Source organism: Limulus polyphemus, unplaced genomic scaffold (genome assembly GCF_000517525.1).
Source record: "Limulus polyphemus unplaced genomic scaffold, Limulus_polyphemus-2.1.2 Scaffold155, whole genome shotgun sequence".
NCBI lineage: Eukaryota > Metazoa > Arthropoda > Merostomata > Xiphosura > Limulidae > Limulus > Limulus polyphemus.
Window position 1 is genome coordinate 926,647 of NW_013665765.1, and position 19,017 is coordinate 945,663.

General features: G+C 33.0%; 1 protein-coding gene across 2 annotated transcripts in view; it reads left to right on the top strand.

Annotated features, from left to right (window-relative positions):
• The window catches only part of LOC106476453 (band 7 protein AGAP004871-like), a 64,288-nt gene extending 53,370 nt beyond the window's left edge, over positions 1-10,918 (top strand). For both annotated transcript variants that reach the window (XM_022381304.1, XM_013937122.2), the window contains 6 exons: positions 2,212-2,315; positions 2,630-2,702; positions 5,159-5,241; positions 6,586-6,845; positions 7,979-8,057; positions 8,272-10,918. In XM_022381304.1, coding sequence (XP_022237012.1) covers positions 2,212-2,315; positions 2,630-2,702; positions 5,159-5,241; positions 6,586-6,845; positions 7,979-8,057; positions 8,272-8,469 — 797 coding nt within the window. In that variant the 3' untranslated portion in view covers positions 8,470-10,918. The remainder of the gene's footprint in view (positions 1-2,211; positions 2,316-2,629; positions 2,703-5,158; positions 5,242-6,585; positions 6,846-7,978; positions 8,058-8,271) is intronic.
• Positions 10,919-19,017: the final 8,099 nt, after the last annotated feature.

Sequence of the window (19,017 nt, forward strand, 5' to 3'; positions counted from 1 at the left end):
AATAGAATTTTAATTTTTCTTGTGGATGTTTTCACATTTTACTACTTGTAATGTACCGCGAAAACAACAACAACAACAAAGACTTATCGCGTCTATTGTATGGTTTTAATAAATAAATAACAACTGTAAGGTATTCTATAGAAATAAGAAGTTAGCTATTTACCTACAAAAAATTTAAAGGTGTCTATTGATTGCATAAGTTTGAAATAACTTAAAGTGGTCTAAAACTATTGATTTCCTTCGCAGTCAGAAACGTTTTCACGTTTTTGTTTTTTGTCACAATAGATACAAATTATCTATTTCGCAGATATCTAGCAAAAGCATTTGTATACGTCTAGAAGGAACAAAGCAAGCATAGATATTTACAGTCTTAGGGTTAGCGTAATATCTACCTTTGTTTGAATGTTCTATGACCTACTTCAGAAGAATACCGGATAGAAAACTGAACGAAATCGGGCTTTAAATAGCAGGCCTATTCAAAAATTAAAATACGACGAGACTTTAAATGTGCGTCAAAAATCGAAAACAAAATACTGTTGGGGCGTTGCGAAAAAAAAAAATAGAAATAGCTAATTTTGGATTGAAATATTTTATCAAACTGGTTAAACAATATATTTCAAGCTTGTGTTATCCTAGCTTTACAACTACGATTAGCTGTTGTTTATTTATTGTATTTAAATTTGTTTATAAATGTGTTTAGAAATTATTTATTTTATTAATTCAGTTTTAGCAACGTTTCAACCTCAGGCAATGTAAGCGTTTAATAGTTTGTTTTTTACATCACAATCAGGTTTTAAATAATACATCTTAACAGCATTTATAACATAAATTATGCAGGTCATAAACTTCGAACTTGACTTATAAATTATTTATGAAATATAAATATTATCACGAATCATATTTTTTCGTGAAATTATGAAAAGTTTCCGATTTTACAAATGTATAAACAAATATTTATCTTCTCAATAACATAATTTCCTGTTCCTAAATATTCTTGGTTTATAAAGTATAATGTGTTTTCAGACACATTTGATTTCTAAAATATTAATATTACATTTACTAAAATTACTTTCTTAGCACTACATTGCAAGATTTGAGGTTTAGGGACTAGAATCGTTCATCTGACGCTTTGGGTGAATCGTAAAGCTCAATTATTGTACAATTCTTCAAAGATAGGTAATTTAGTTGTTTTGTGCAAAATAAGGTGGATAAAAATATAATAAAAAATGTACTTTATTTTTTCCCAAACTGCTAAAATAGGGTTGTCGGATCCATAAAACAAGAAAAAAAAAGTCGCCTTAGCAGCGATCGTAAATTTATTAAAACTGTCCTGTTTGACAATGTGTCCCCAATCCCCGATTATCGTTCAACTTCCAAATATTTCGATGTTTACCTTTCAACAAGTTATCTTTTTCTTCCTGTAAACTTTGCTTTCTGTTCACGCAGAGCTTGCTTCAGCTCTTTGATGTTAATTTCTCCATAATTGTTTGCCATTTCGTATATTTTGAAATAAATTTTCACTTAATTAGATTCGGTTGTTGATGAAGCGTTGTCGTGTTCCGCGTTGTCTCCTTGCAGGCCCGGTAGCACCTGGCGCCGCCTAACGAGTTGTAAAGTCTTTCGTTGTTGTTACAGTGCTGTTGTGCAGTTTCTTGTTCAGAAACGTAACAGACTGCAGAGGTTGAATACGTTAAATTAAAACGATTTTGGAGCCTTACCACGTCGTTATGACCCATGTCACCACGTCCACCATGCTCTATATCTGACGATCGTGCATCTTGACAATAGCCTTGCACCGTAGTATCATTATAAAATGTTTCGTAGTAAGACTGTCATGTCCAAAGCACAACACTCGCCCCTTTCATCTAAATAGTTTGGCAAAACTTTGGTCAGGTATATTTCTCGAATCCTATTGCTTATCAATATCTATAAGCTATTATCGCAGAATTTCAATGGATAGCTCTGGGAAGGTAATGAGACCAAATGTGACATAATTTGTCTACTTGAGTTCATTGGAGTTTGGGTCCAGTAGCTTGTTTTACTTCCATGTTTTCTTGCTGTACCTTTAACAGTAACGTTTCACTGTACGGATTCGTTGATGTCAATCGGAAAAAACTACACTGTGTGACATTCTTTTGTCAATGTATATGGAGGGGAGGGGGAGTACTTGAATGTGCTTACATAATTAATCAATGTTTTTTTTTTTTCTAGCTGACTCTGGTGACAGCGGGGGAATTTGTGCCTATCTTCTGACTGGAATATCTATTTTATTGATAATATGCACTTTTCCCTTCTCATTGTTATTCTGTATCAAGGTAAGATATTTTCTTGACGTTTTCTTATTCATTTTACGAAGGTGATCGTCGGTTGTAATATTCAATATACGACAACTGAAGTACTTGTAGAAGTAAGAGAAAACTCTGTAAACAAATTTTGTTGATATTAAGAAAACTTAACTTTTAAAATGTCAACACAGCTTATCATACATCAGATATTTGGAAAGACGAAATACAACTTTTTTCCAATAAAGAGTGGCAATATTTTCTATTTCTACAATCTATACCCGTTATTGCATAATTCATAATTATGACTTAATTCTCTTTGTTTTTCATATTTTAACCCTAAATAGGTGGTCCAGGAATACGAAAGGGCCGTGATATTTCGTTTGGGTAGATTACTGCTTGGTGGAGCCAAAGGTCCTGGTAAGTATTCACTTTTTCTAATCAAAAATTGCGAACTAGACAATTCCGTTTGCAAATTAAAATATGTAACAAAATTATTCCTATTAAACGACATTGTTTTGTACAAAAACTTCATTTTTTAATATTCTAGGAGCTGAAATTTCCATGTCTTCAGCAAACATACGAGTATTTTAATGAAAGGATAAAATAATTATCTAAATTGTTTGTTTGAAGTTAAGCATAAACCTACATGATCTGTCCATCATGGGTATCGAAACCCGGTTTCTAGTGTTGTAAGTCCTCGGACATACCGCTGTGCCACTGGGGGGGAGGCGTTAAATAAATACAGGAAAATGATTCGCTACAGCTCGGTTATCGTGGGAGAACAAAGAACGCCTTGAATTCAATCTAAAGCATATTTAATACCATAGTTATTTCTTTCGGCGTTCGAATTTCATTAATGTATATTGTATGAAATATTCAGTGATAACTTCCCGAGTTTTTTTTAACAGTGTTGTTATTTAATACATTTGGCTAAACCTACTGTTTTATCCTTTCCCTTTTTTATTTTGCGATTAAAGCTATGTCTATTACTATAATTATTATTGTTGTTGCGTAATGAAAAATTAAAACACTTACTTATTACAGAAAAAATATTGTTTTTTAGAGATAATTTAGATCTATTTAGGTAATTGCGTTTTTGTTTTACCTAATAGATAACATCGTTTGATTTACTGCTACCTATTACTGTAAAATGCTAATTTAACGCCTAAATATTTTATTAGCAGTCAGTTTGAGAACTAAATCCATAGAACTTAGAATAACTCCTGATATATAAGAAAAGTTTCATCTTCTCACCGACTTAGAAGTGAGATTGAGGGGTTATACGCGAAAACTCATGCTACAGCACTCGTAGTGGGCACATTGTGTAGTTTTGCGCTTAAAATTACCAATAAAGAAAGTAAAGCCTGAGCTGGTACAGTGACATCTGGTCGAGTCATTCCAAAAATGTTGATTTATTGATGCGCAGTGTTTTAGCTGTCTTATTTTTTAGGATTTGCTTATTTACTGTGGTGTTAGCTAATTTTAAAATATTTAAATATTCGACATTAATAAACTCGTTTCCAAAAAAAAAAAAATAAAAAATGGCACGTTTCATAAATTACATGGAAAAAATTTATAGTGTGTTGATTTTCTTATAGCAAAGCCACATCGGGCTATCTGCTGTGTTTACCGAGGGGAATCGAACCCATGATTTTAGTGTTGTAGACTTACCGCTGTCCAAGCGGGAGACAAATGTTATAGTGTGGCACACTTAATAGGGGACAACATTAAATATATGTAAATAGCAATTTCTATTAGAGTGATATTTATCTTCGTTGATCTCTCCTGGTGGCCAGTTCCAATGAAAGTGTAATGTTTTCAATCTAAACTTTTATAGAACAGTTTCTTGATCATGTCGTTACGGTATAATTTTTACGTGCCTTAGTATTATACTTAGACATCATTAGGGACGTTGACTTAAAGACGTGTATATTTTAATGATAACCATTCAAAGCATAAACAAATATAAGTGAAACAAGATGACGAGATTTCACCACCCAAAATAAGGCAGCAATGTTAGGAAAGGAAAAAAAATATTAGTAAAGCATCAAAAACTATGAAGGAGAAACAAAAAAATGCATTATCACAGATGCTTATTTGCATGAAGAAGCGTTATTGAAATCATAACTTCGTTAATAATTTATAACTTAGAAATATAAAAATTGAATAAATCACATTATATTAAATTATCTGTTCTACAAGTTTCATTTATATAGGTCCAAAGATGTACGAGTTATTATTTTTTTCTTTCTGGCGTCCTTGTTTGGTGAAAATATTACAACTTAACTCAATACACACTTTTTTTAACTCGCCTTATGTAACTAACATTTATTAGAAACTAAACTTGCTTCGTGTATTTGATACCTGCAGGTTGGAAGGTGGGGAATATGTTTTGTTAGGGTCAATATCGTTAAGTTATTTGATTGATTGTGGCCGATTTGGCCGAATCTCTTTCAACTCTTTTTCTATAGCTCACATCAAACGGGCCCGGCATGGCCTGGTGTTTAGGGAGCTCGACTCGGAATCTGCAGGTCGTGGATTCGAATCTCTGTCACCGACCATGCTTGCCCTTTCAGCCATAAGGGCTTTATAAAGTAACGGTTAATCCCTCTATTCGTTGGGAAAGACTAGCCCAAGAATTGGCGGTGGGTAATGTTGACTAATTGCCTTTCCTGTATTATATCACTACTACATTAGGAACTGCTAGCGCAGATAGCCCTCGAAAGCAGATAGCTATCTAAACAAAACAAACTGATCCATTTCTCATAAAACCCGTGTGAAGCAATAAAAATTCATTTCGTGGTAATTTTTATTGATTTATCTCTACATAGGATTTTAACAAACATATTTACCCATAACCTGTTTTATTCCAGGGATTTTCTTCATTGTCCCTTGTATTGATACCTACTGTAAAATTGACCTGAGAACTGTATCTTTCGATGTGCCACCACAAGAGGTATGTAAATTATATTATTTTTCCTTACCATGCCCAAAACGTGTTGTTGTGAACCAAGTAAACTTCACGTTCTAAATTTTTTTTAAATTTTAAATACGAAATGAATGCTTAGCTTTGTGATGTTTTCAGGTAAAACCTGATTTCTCAGCAGTAGTAGTGAGACTGAACAAAGTTGGTAAAAATGAAATCAATCTTTATTAGTAAACAAACAAAAAAGCAAACACAGCCTACGTGCTTGTCCAAATGAACATACAGTTTTGTTTTTAATAGAGTAGAGTGTGTTTAGCTTCTCAACTTTCTTTCTCTCGAGATCAACTTCCACTGAACTAAACACAATTATATTGAAGTAAGTCTTTACTCGACGAGCTTCTAGTAGAATACTGAACTAAGAAAGCGCTCCTGAACTCAACAGATAAGCTCAGTTTCTTTGTCCAGTTGACAGTGTCATCTCGAGACCATTGTTCTCTCATAGCATCGGTCGGCTGTTACATTTAAAAACGTTAAATCGGCTAGCAAAGGATGTTACAGTGTTAGCCCTTTAACTCGGATGCTTATTACTGAATAACGTCAGTAGAAAACGAAAAACAAGATTTCAGGTTACTCGTACAGTGAGATAAAATACAGCTTAAATGTTAGTACGATTGCTAGATAAAACTTCTTCTGACGAACGACTCCATTATGATATAAAACATTACTCTGATATCACACTCTACACACCCATGTTACGAGGAAGAAGTTTAACCCCAGTTTGACCTTGCAGGAAATAGAAAAATATTTCACATTCACTAATGTTATCGTTTCGGGGAAGTGGAATCACTGAAATTTCATGCGATGAGTGAAACAAAGAATATGTAATAATATATAAACTAAGTTACATATTCCTCTATTTCTTTTACAAATCACGTCCTTTGAAGGAAATTTTGACTTCCCTTATATGTCATATTCTGTTTTACATGGTTCTTTCTTGATTTATCAGCATGTTGAAGTTTTTTGGAATGCAAATGTTTCAGATATTTTTTCTTCCTCCTTTACTTATAGCCATAAGTGATTTTTATGACTGAGTTGTGTTATGTGAATGAAATAATATTTTAATATAATTACAGATACCACAAATCTGTACGTTATCGAAAATCGGTATGATTTTAAAATTATCAAAAATTTTCAAGAGCAACTCGAAGAGTATTTACGAGATATTTTGAATTTTTAAATATAGCATCTATTACAATGTCGAATGAAATATACAATCATGGTACGACTTCAGTCTAACCAGATTTTACATTATAAAGTATTTTTAAGTTAATTTTTGCTGTTCTATAAACAAATTCATATTTCACTTCTGTATAGATCTTATCCAAAGACTCGGTAACAGTGGCGGTTGATGCGGTAGTTTACTATCGTATTAGCAATGCTACTATTTCCGTTACGAACGTGGAAGACTACGGTCGTTCAACACGTCTCCTAGCGGCAACCACTCTCAGGAATGTTCTGGGAACGAAAAATTTATCTGAAATACTATCGGAGAGGGAGAGTATTAGTCATGTGATGCAAGCAAGCCTGGACGAAGGTACTGACCCATGGGGAGTCAAAGTTGAAAGAGTGGAAATGTAAGTGATGTTGGGGGAAGTATACTATGAATTATTTTGATATATCCGTTCTATTAATCTAAATCAGTATTGATATTATTGTATTTAATAAAGATTTTTCTAATTCTTATAAAAAATAATTTTGTTTTCTTCAGGCTAGATGTACTCGCGTGAATTACGTAACGGAGAACACTACATTCTTCCGAACTAGTAACGAATAAAAGCTAAATCTGAGGATATCACGCGTTAATTTTCACTTTCCAGGTGTATATTTTAAGGCTGATACATATCTAGATATTGATGCCGCGATACAATACCTATTTAGATACAGAAGTTTTACCAACGGTTTATTACAAAGTTTGACAGTACTGTCTGCAATTTATTACCTCTATTACTGACATTGTCTTATTTAAATACTTCACACTTTACAGTGCTTTTCAAAGGGCAATAAAACAATAAATCGTAATTAGAAACAGATGTATAATGTTAAGAGCTTTAAGTTATTTATTGTAAGCAAATGTAGTTTCCTGCTACAATTTGAAGTAATTCTAGAAAGAAAAAAATGATAATTTTAATTTATTTTGTATTTTTTATGGTGGTTACGAGGCTGGTCAAACTGACCGACTTTACATAAAGTTAGGGTAGTTAATATAGCAGATAAAATATGAAAATTTATTGAAAAAAAAAAGTGGACATTTATTTCGGAGGTGTTAGAGATTACACAAAAAAAATAGTTAATTTTTAGATGGAGAAAAGTATTTTTACTCTTAACATGAAAATCTCTTTACACTCGGAACAGTGACTACTTTGACTCCATATATTAAAACATTAATTTTTAGAAAAAATACTTTATTAGAAATTCTGTTTTTTTTCTGTACAAAAGACAATGTTTACTGAAAGATTGCTAAATTTCGTGAAGATACATAGATCGTATCGGACGATGTATCGATACAATCGTAGTGAAGCTTAACGATACGATACTCATTTGGTATTGCTGTATCGCCACGCCCCTAGTATATTTGATGTTATAACAAAATATGCCGGTATTGAGTATTCTGATTGTAATGAGTATTTAAAGAAATTCTGACTGCAATATAATTGTAAACAGTCCAGTATTTAGATACTAAAATAGAATCTACTTTTCATGTTTACAGTAAAGACGTCCGACTTCCAATACAACTACAACGTGCAATGGCAGCTGAGGCAGAAGCCTCCAGAGAAGCTCGAGCAAAAGTAAGTTCATTTCAGCTCTGTGCAGTAGTGCGAAATACACAATATTTGTGAAGCATGTTCTTCTAAGAATTATTTGGTTCTTTACTCTAGCAGTGTTTGAATTTATTTAAGAAAACGGTGAAAAGCAGGAATTAACCTCTTTCTCCTGTAACAAAACAAATATATCGATTTCTGCCGTCTGTAGTTCTCACATTCATGTTTTAAATCATTCCAGTTGATTGCTGCTGAGGGTGAACAGAAAGCTTCCAGAGCTCTGAGAGAGGCATCTGAGGTGCTTTCCGATTCTCCAGCTGCTCTCCAGCTTCGTTATCTCCAGACTCTGAACTCCATCGCTGCCGAGAAGAACTCAACCATCGTCTTCCCTATTCCCTTGGAACTCTTCAAGGGATTCTCTAAGAGGATGAAAGAGTGAAAGATTCCAGAATAGTGGAGCATTAAACTATTTGCCACAACGAATACAAAGGCCACTTTGATCTACGTGACATCCCTTATTGTGAATAATTTTGTACGCAAGTTAAAAAATTGAGAATATCATTCAATGTTTGTTTCTTACAAAACACTTTTATGATAGGGTTTATAATTTTCCATCCTAAAATTTATACTTCAGTTGTTAAAGAAAACAATATTACTCGTTTTGAACAGTGTCATTACCAACGCTGTCAAAAAAAAAACAACAACAAAAGAAAAACTAATACTTTTAATAAGAACAGGAAGTCGCTAAAGGTATGTTGTTATCGTTACACATTTTTCTGGGCCCTTTCTCTCAAGTCTTACTCTTACTTTAACTCTAACCAGATTTCTCAGTCTCATATAACAAAGGTCAACCCCGAAAAATCGTTTATAGTTATTGATTTTTTTACGTCATTTCACAACTTTTTATTTTATTATGTGCATATAATAGATACTAGGTAGCGCACCAATAATTTTATGGATCTTTTGATTAATGACGTATAAATATGTTGTATTGTCGAACCTGATCGCAACACTTTTATCCTGGGAGATACAAAATTCTGCGTTGCCATCTTATTTATCTTAATAGCTATTTCACTGTCCACGAGTTATGTAAGTCAGCTGTTGTAAATTATTTTGTCAGTTCTAGTGTTTTTGGCATTGAATGCTTAAAAAAGGGAACTTAATAAATAAAAAGAGTATTTTTTCTTTCTTTTGTAAACGCTGTTTCACACTATTCAAACTTGGTTACTATTTACTTTAAATTGTTGAAATACTGTATTGGTAAGTGTAATCGTGATCAACTTAACCTATTCTAATATAGACCAGGTTGTTATTAATAAACTTTTTTGAGGAATGGTAAAGATCTTGAAGTAATTATTTACGTGGCTGCATGTATTTCATGTTTTAAATAAAAACAAAATCATCGCTAAGGTAATTTGTGAAATTCATGAAATTTGTTCAAAATGGATATTTTGATATGGCCTCTGAAATCACACTAAAATATATTTTAATCTTCCAAATTTTGTATGAAGATTTCGTGAACCAATCGTAATTTTTGAGAACAGTGCTTTCAAATATTGTAACTATATTGTGACATATGGAAAGGGCCAGTCAGAGGTTAGAGAGAGCCCAGTGCAAACTTAAAATATGGATGCCCCTCCTAAAATAACGTATATATATTGTATGAAATTGTTCTGAAAGTTAGTTAATTAATTAACATGTTCAATAATGCCAATCAAATGATTTTTCACTTGAAAATAAAGGTAAGTTTACAAATTTCAAGAGAAAAGTATCTCCGAGCTGGTACCTTACCGAATGCTAACTGTCTACAGTTTTAAAAAATATTTTTCATCTTTATTTAATTCATGTTCATTTTGTTTTCTTCGAATTTTTTTTCTGGCTCGTATTTTATTTACTTGATCTTTTGTTAAACAATAATTTGCATTTTCGGAGAGACTCTTCTGAATTTGGGATCCGGGACAAAATTCAAAATACTCCAAATGTCCTCTGCCATCTGGGCGGCCCTGCTTAAGGAAAACTTGCCATATTGATTCAGAATTATTCTGTGATCAACAAAAGTTGTAATGTCAGTGCGTTTTTATATCACTTTGAAACTCTGTATTGACACTTTTTCTTCACAATTAAGACACTCTCCATATGTCATACTATAGCACTAAAACCAACTATTTAAAACTAGTCACCATTCTGGAGTAGTTCTAAGTTAGTGGTTAATAAGCTTTTGTAATAATAATAATGTCGAGTGCTACATTTTTATCAAAACAATTATATTTCAGTTAAATACATATTATTGGAATTCAAAAATATTTGCACCAGAACAAAGTTTAGTCTTTTTTATTGATACCTTTTCATAAAACTTGGCAGGCGTATGTGCCATAATAAAATATCGAATTTAAAAAATCTTCGTACTGGATTATAAAATCATATTATATGTTGAAATCTGTAAATTTCATACTGTTTTAGAGATGAAGCCACTTCTATATTTAAAGATGAGCTTCTCACTGAATGGCTGTTTCTTTATTCGAGAGGATGTGCATACAAATATCGTTCTTAGTGCATTGTTACGTTCTTGTATCCATTACTTTAAGTAACGCCTATGCTCAACAGGTAGTTCAAATAACAAAGTCCATACGAAACGCTTTTGCACTTTTTGACGACCAAGAGCTTAGCTCTATAATAACCGTGGTTCGGCGTGTTTTTTACTGTACTAACTGTAAGGTTTATTAAATGTTTGTTTGATTTACTCGGTGTCCAAATATTGAAGATATGATTACACAGAAATGTGTGTGTGTTAATTATAATTATTTCAATTTTATTGAATGTGTTCATCGGGAAATAGCATCAGTTTTGTACCGAGCGTGGCAGGAAAATAAATGTGATGTTAAAAAAAACATGGTGTTGAGCTTATATGTGATTAATAAGATTCACGTAGAGAAAATGTCGAGCGGATAAAAACTTTGGTAATCAACGCGTGTTGAGTTTAAATGTGATTAAAAAGCTTCACGTTAAGAAGTATATAAAAATTGATAATTAATAAATGTGGAGTTTAAATGTCATTAAAAAACTCCATGTAAAAATTCAAGTAAATAAAGAACTAATAATCAATGAACGTGGAGTTTAAATGTGGATTAAAAAGCTGTAGATTAGTCGAATACATGAAATCTGGTAATCAACGAGTGTGTGGTTTAAATATGGTTAAAAAGCTTCACGTAAAGAAAGTCGAATACATGAATACTGATAATCAACGAGTGTGTGTGGTTTAAATATGGTTAAAAAGCATCAGGTAAAGAAAGTCGAATACATGAATACTGATAATCAACGAGTGTGGGGTTTAAATATGGTTAAAAAGCTTCACGTAAAGAAAGTCGAATATATGAAATCTGGTAATCAACGAGTGTGTGGTTTAAATATGGTTAAAAAGCTTCACGTAAAGAAAGTCGAATACATGAATACTGATAATCAACGAGTGTGTGTGGTTTAAATATGGTTAAAAACTTCATATAAAAATGTAAGATGTATAAAAGAATGTATATTAATGTAAAAAATCTACATTTGTTTAGGAGTGGAACTAAAATAGAGTTGTGATTGAGGGAGAAGCTAAAGATAACCTTCTATAAATACTCTCGTGCTCTTATGCACTGGGACGTTTTACACATATTTCTATGCTGTGAAGTTTGTACGGTATTAGTTACGGGCGTCCTGCTGAAGTTATGATGTATGAAGTTGAAAAGATGAATTTTAAAAAAATTACATTTTCTAAAAATTATATCATAAATTGAAATGATGATTGTAACTAGCGTTTTCTTCTCGTTTTTCTGAACCTGTACGGGAATTCCACTATATAAAGATGATCTTAACGCACAAGTTAGAAAATGCAAAGATTTAGAAAGTTACTTTTAGGTCTTACAATTAGTAGCTCTGTGATAGTTTTTACAAATTTACAGTTTAATCACTGAAACTCTTCAGCAAAACATTTTTTGGCAATTCTATACTAATTTTTAGTCACTAGTGTCAGAATTGATGTTTTACAGAATTTAAAAAAAAATACACATACCAAAATTTGAATATCTGTCGTATTTAGATATTTGTATGCGATTATCCATTTATTTAGGTTTTCGTTAAACAACAACAAAAAAAATAAAAATAAAAAACAAACTGTATTTTAGTGTTTAGCGAATATTAATAGTTACCAAGTTCTGTAACATGCCATATGTACTGTAGCCGACAGCTGTTTCGGTTTCCATAACCAGTTTTTCTTATTTGATTATCAGATCAATTTCATATATTATATAAGTATGATCTTCGTATGCAACATATGTTAGTGTCGACATAGCTGAACTTTAGCTGTGACTTGTATATTCAATTAAAATTGAAAAACTCACTTAAATACAGTGAGAGATGTTAGTTTGCCACAGCTGCAGCATTACGAATGACAATTAATAATTTTTGTGCAAACTAACAACATGAACGCAGTAAGTTTCAAACATAATTTAGTAGTCTATCTAACAGTACATACAAAACGTTTGCCCAACAATGTTGTAAAAATTTTAGGCATGCTCCATATAAACTTTTTGATTGAAAAGTAACTTAATTAACTTATATTCAATTTCATTAAGCACCTATTGATATGATCAAACTCAAATAGGTAAGGTAAGGTTTAAAAGCCTCGTCCGTATTTTCATTTTTTAGTTTGAATATTATGTTGATAATGTTACTCAAAAAATGGGTTATATGAAGCTATCAAACACGTAATTTAAATTTAACTTAATTTGTTTTTTGCAGTGACAACCAGAGAGACCCTCAGTGGCAGAGCGGTAAGTCTGCAGACTTATAACATTAGAAACCGAGTTTCGATACCCGTAGTAGTCACAACTCAGATAGCCCTTTGTGTAGCTTTGTGCTTAACTACATACCAGACAACTACAATTTTGAAACATTTGCGTAAACGATGAAAGTAAACAACACTTGTAAATAAAATATCAATTTTGTGTCCCCCGGTGGGACAGAGGTAAGTCTGCGGATTTACAATGCTAAAATCAAGGGTTCGATTCCCCTCGGTGCACAGCAGATAGCCTAATGTAGCTTTGCTATAAAAAACACACGCATGTTATATTATGCTTTTCAGACTTACAACGCTAGAAACCAGGTTTCGATACTCATGGTAGGCAGAGCACAGATAGGCCATTATGTTGCTTTGTGCTTAACTACAAACAACCAATAAACTTCATTCCTACATTAACTTTTTCAAGGTCAAATTTCACGGGATGGCCTTTTACCAATCGAAGATACTGCTATTGTTATTTGACAGATTGAAAGTATGACATTTTTATCAACTGGAGATATTGTTATTGTCACATAACAGAATTGAGGTTAGGACTTTTCACCAGCCAAATGTACTACTTACTATTGTCTCACTTGACAGAACTGAGAGTATGATATTTTATCAACCGCAGATATTGTTAGTTGAATTTATGATGTGTTTACCAGCCAGAGTTACTCTTGTTATCACTTGTAAGCGTTGAGTGTACGATATTTTACCAACCAGAGGTACTGTTATAGTCATTTGACAAAACAGGGCTAATTGTCAGGTGCGCGTGACAAGTAGTATGTTTCAGAGCAAATACTATACCTAACCCAGATTATCCAGACGCCAGACGAGACAGTTGTTAGCCCTAAATTTTCAATTCCCAGGTAGCTTTTTATTACTTAATTATGAGTGACGAACTGTTTATCGAAGCTGGCATACTTGGGTTGCTGAAACTACCATATAATCATAAATCATCTAAATCGCGATCACATGTAATGCATAATATTATTTAAAAGGCAGTACACTGGTCTGAGACTATATGATGGTGTAATATATTATCGGCGTAGTAAAAAAAAGAAGAATTTAATATACTTGTTACCTTTGAAAGTCAGATGATACAATTTGTTTCCCGTGTTAGTACTATTATTAGATATTAAAAATTTGCGTGTTTCTCCTTTTAATTCTTCAAGTTTGTCAATATCAAATTCAAAGCTCAAGACGACTTATAGAGTTCTTTTAGAATAAATATAATTCATTATCGGTATAACTGCAGTTCAAGTTGTTTACTAAGTTAAAGTCCGTAGTACAGAGCACAAAATGGTCTATAATATTTTAATCTTTGTTTCTGTTTTTGTAGACATAATATAGTAAATTATTTGTTTGTTTGTATGTTGTGAAACACGAAGTTACACAATGGGTTATCTTTCCTGTGCTCACCACGGGTATCGAAACGTGATTTTTGGCTTCATAAGCACTTAAACTTACCACTGAGCCACTGGGGTGAGGAATGGGAGAGAGAATAAGTCATGAATCAAACTGCAAATTTTTACATTAATTTTTTATTCGATTCATTCGTGCGTTTTAATGACAAAGTTGTAGTTTTCAGTAAATATTTTTATAGCACGTAACTAGTTTCATACTCGCGGATTTGAATAGTATCGTTGGACATGCGCAACCTGAAATGCACTAAGGAGGAATAACAGATATTCAAAACAATTCCACGTTCCAGAGGCGTAATCAAGGGGGTCCGGGCCCTCCTAAAATATCGAGGCATATTGATCACAGGTTATTGTTCAACTTTTATATATATATAATAAACTCGTTTTGTATCATTTAATTAAAAAAATAAAACTACTATAAACACTGTTATATTCGATTTGATTTGTGTTTTAATGACCATTTTATAAAAAATTTTGATCAATTTCAGCTTTATAATTTATTGGCCTCCCCTTAAACCCTCCCCCTCGAATGTAAAACCTGGCTACGCCACAGCCACGTGTAATGACTTTCAGACGTTTTCCGATAAACTAATGGTACGTCTACGGGCTTATACTGTTAGAAACCGGGTTTCGATACCCATGGTGGGCAGAGCACAGATAACCCTTTATGTAGCTTTGTGCTTAATAACAAACAACAAACAACTAATGGTACGTCTACGGGCTTATACTGTTAGAAACCGGGTTTCGATACCCATGGTGGGCAGAGCACAGATAACCCTTTATGTAGCTTTGTGCTTAATAACAAACAACAAACAACTAATGGTACGCTTTTGAAAAGCTATATATACCACGGAATACCGACATTTTATTTAATATAAGTAATAAAATCAGTATGTACATTCTTAATAAAATCTTTCTGTCACCTATATTTACACTTGAAAGATAAAACGTACTAATCTTTGACCGATAACATAATGTTATGTGATAGCAAGTCAACCAGTAACGAACTACTCCGGCAATACATTAAAAGACGATAAATATTGTAACTCCAACTCTTCATAAAAATATCCACACCTTGTTAAATATCACATGTTAAATGTAAGTATTACTTATCCTAACACCATTCTTCTGGTGTTTTATAAACTATATCCAATGAAACAATACAAGTATCATTATTCAACAGCCACTGTTCATTATAGATAAAACTTCCATGAATTGCATATTAAATACGTTTAAATTAACAGACTTTATGGAGCTTAGTACAGGACAGTCGAACTTATTCTGGAAATCAAGTGGAACTGTTGTGTTTGTCATGGGCAATGTCTAAGCCTATTCTTGTATTTTCTATCCCAATCCAGAATAGGCCTATTTACACGTCTCAGGTCTTGCTTGTTCCGCCATTTTGTTTCCTGGAGTACATTACCGGTTTCACTGAGTCATTTTCAACACACTAATGAATCAACACTAAATAAACCGAAAGTATTCGTCATCTGTTTATGACGTAATCAAAAGAATAGAAAAAATTAAGTGCAATATATGACGATTAAACCGGAGGAATGCTGTACATAGAAACATTTCTACATCTTCCATCTTTGGCTTAACCTCTTTCACTTTTCAAAACACTTCCTACACAAACAAACACAGAACCTCAAACTTAGACAACCAAAACCCATTTAAAGTTTGGATCTTACAAAAAAAAAAAAGATTTTTAAGAGAAGAATTGTATGGAAATTATTCTCATTAACAAGAGAAATCCAAAAATGAAAACAGACAGAGGATGGTACATGTTACCAAAGTCCGTTCCAGTACGCATATACACATGCATCATACCTAGTATAGCATCCTTAATATTATAATCTATAGATCAACACTTGCGTACACAAGTATATCACACAGTTTTAAAACCTTTTCCCCTCTATTAATATTCTACAGATCACCCTATATATTTACAGTCTCAATAATAAAATATGCAACTGTACATTTATATTTCAATACAGCTAGTAAAGTTTATATCTTTTCAACTCAAAACTTTTGTTTCTCAACCGCCTGCCCCCCCCCCTAGTGGCACAGCGGTATGTCTGCGGACTTACAACGCTAGAATCCGGGTTTCGATACCAGTGATGGGCAGAGCACAGATAGCCCATGGTGTAGCTTTGTGATTAATTACAATTACTGTTAATTACTGTTACCCAGTTGCGTTCCTTCTTCTCTATTAGTTCAAAATAAGGGACGGCTATGCCCATATAGCCCTTGTGTATTTTTGTTTGAAATTTTGAAACAAACAATTATCAAAGTTACACAGAAACAAATTACATCCAATTAATAATTTTTCAACTTCTGTAGTTCGACTTCAAAGTTTAACCAATGCTTATATATAGGATTTGGATTATGGATAACATCTGCTATGAGCGTAGAAATGGACGACTTTTCGGTGTCTGTTCTGGAACTCTCATCAGCTAATAGAAAATTATGCTTTCGCATCTCAAAGTCTTTGGTCTTTTTTAAGATCATATAATCCTGGAATGTTCGCAACAATTTTTTTAACTTTAATTATATCCGGTACAAGTTAGACCTGCTTATAGAAACGAAACTTGCATCTCAAAAGAGATTTAAGCTATGAAAGCACTTATCCAAAAATAGTTAAAGAAACGCTTTGGTACCACAGTTTGTTCCGCCACTTATATTAAATATAGTGAATTTGTCTGTACGTATTCGACATCTATATCTTATAATATCACTGGAAGTAGTGGAAGTCGTGTCCTTAGATTTACTATTATTATTTTTTTTTTCTCTTTTTTAAAAAAAAATTAGACACTAATTATTGCATTTTTCTTTCTTTGTAATTAAGCACAAAGCTACACAATGGGCTATCTGTGCTCTGCCCAAGACGGGTATCGAAACCCGGATTCTAGCGTTGTAAGTCCGCAGACATACCGCTGTGCCACTGGGGGGCCTAATTATTGCAGAGATGACATTGTCGTCAGACATATGGTATTCCACAATGGGTTGTTGTTAATTTTTCTGAAAATATATGTGTACCCAATAAATGTTTTCAAGTGTGGTTCTTGGTAGCGCTTAAAGTTCTACTGTGGGATTCAGTCCACTAGGCCACAAAATATGGATAGAAAACAAGTTTCATTCTAACTATTGAGGGTTAGTCTAGGTTTTACCCCCAAAAAACAAGTTTCATTCCAACTATTGAGGGTTAGTCTAAGTTTTCCCCCCAAAAAACGAGTTTCATTCTAACTATTGAGGGTTAGTCTAAGTTCCCCCCCAAAAAACAAGTTTTATTCCAACTATTGAGGGTTAGTCTAAGTTTTCCCCCCAAAAAAACGAGTTTCATTCTAACTATTGAGGGTTAGTTTAAGTTTTCTAAAAAAAAATAGTTTCATTCCAGTCATTGAGGGTTAGTCGTTTTCTAAACAGTTTTGAATATTTAATAACACACCTGAGTTTATCAAAAATTCTGCCCGAGATTCACCCAAGTTTTTTTATAATTTTTTTTGTGGCGACTAAATCAAATTGTGTGTGTGTGTGTGGTGTGGTGACAAAGTGCCATTTTGGCGCTTTCTCCCATGTTTGGTCTCCATTAGTTCATATAATATTTGGTTTCTAGAGTTGAAATTTGGTGGAATGATAGTCGTGTATGTTAACTATAAGTACTATAATTTTTAAATTAGTGGACTTACTAATTACAATTTTATAGAAAAGTGAAACTGAACTTTTGGAAAAATTATGCATTTTGCTATAGTTTAAAATTGCATGACTCAGTTAGTATTAAAAATATTCGACCAAAACTTATGTATTTTATGTATCAGGTGGTCAAGAAATTAATGTCGCTTTTTATCAGTTCCAACATATCGGCCCCTGCCATCACAGATTTTAAGGCTAAGGTCACCTGAACGAAATTTGCTGAACCAGCGTTGACACTTACGAACGTTCAAAAAGATTTCCATAAACTTCGTGTATTCAAACAGTATTACATGTCGAATGTGTGTGTCTCGTCGTGTGCCACCACTATGAGGGATTAGACTATATTAAACTTTACACATTATATAGACTACACTAACGTGGTGTTTAGGCGGTTCGTTTAATTATTGTACGTGATGTACGTTTTTTAGGGGGTGGTTAATGAAAGTGTTCCAAAACGCGCCATTAATTCATTGACGACCTAATAGATGAAATTTAGTACCTATCACTTTTCCGCAAATTGAAGAGGGCGCCACTGAAATGTATCCCATTAGTCAGACCCACATTAGGCTATCTGCTGTGTCCACTGAGAAGAATCGAAGCCCAGATTCCAGCGTTACAAGTCCGCAAACTTACCGCTGTCCCACCGGGGGAGGGCATAAATAGTTACAAAACAACAAATGCTCTCTTAACGACAGCAGGTATTACTGGCAATTAATCAAAAGCTAACAAGAACAAGAGTTAACCTACTTTGAATTCTAGGTAATAATCAGGCTTGAACAACTGTTTGTTACAGTGAAATATTTGAAAATATTTTAGCTATTTTCCCCGGTCCACAATAGTTATAACACTTAATACATTGATAAAAATATTGTTGCATATAGAGGATGTGAATACTTACTACTACAACTGTATATAACATTGTTGTATTCCACTATTATATATATATGTATATATATCAGGTAATAAAAACAAACCTGCAAAATTAAGTATTATGTATTTGTTTGTTGTTTGTTTTGAATTTCGTGCAAAGTTAGACGAGGGCTATCTGCAC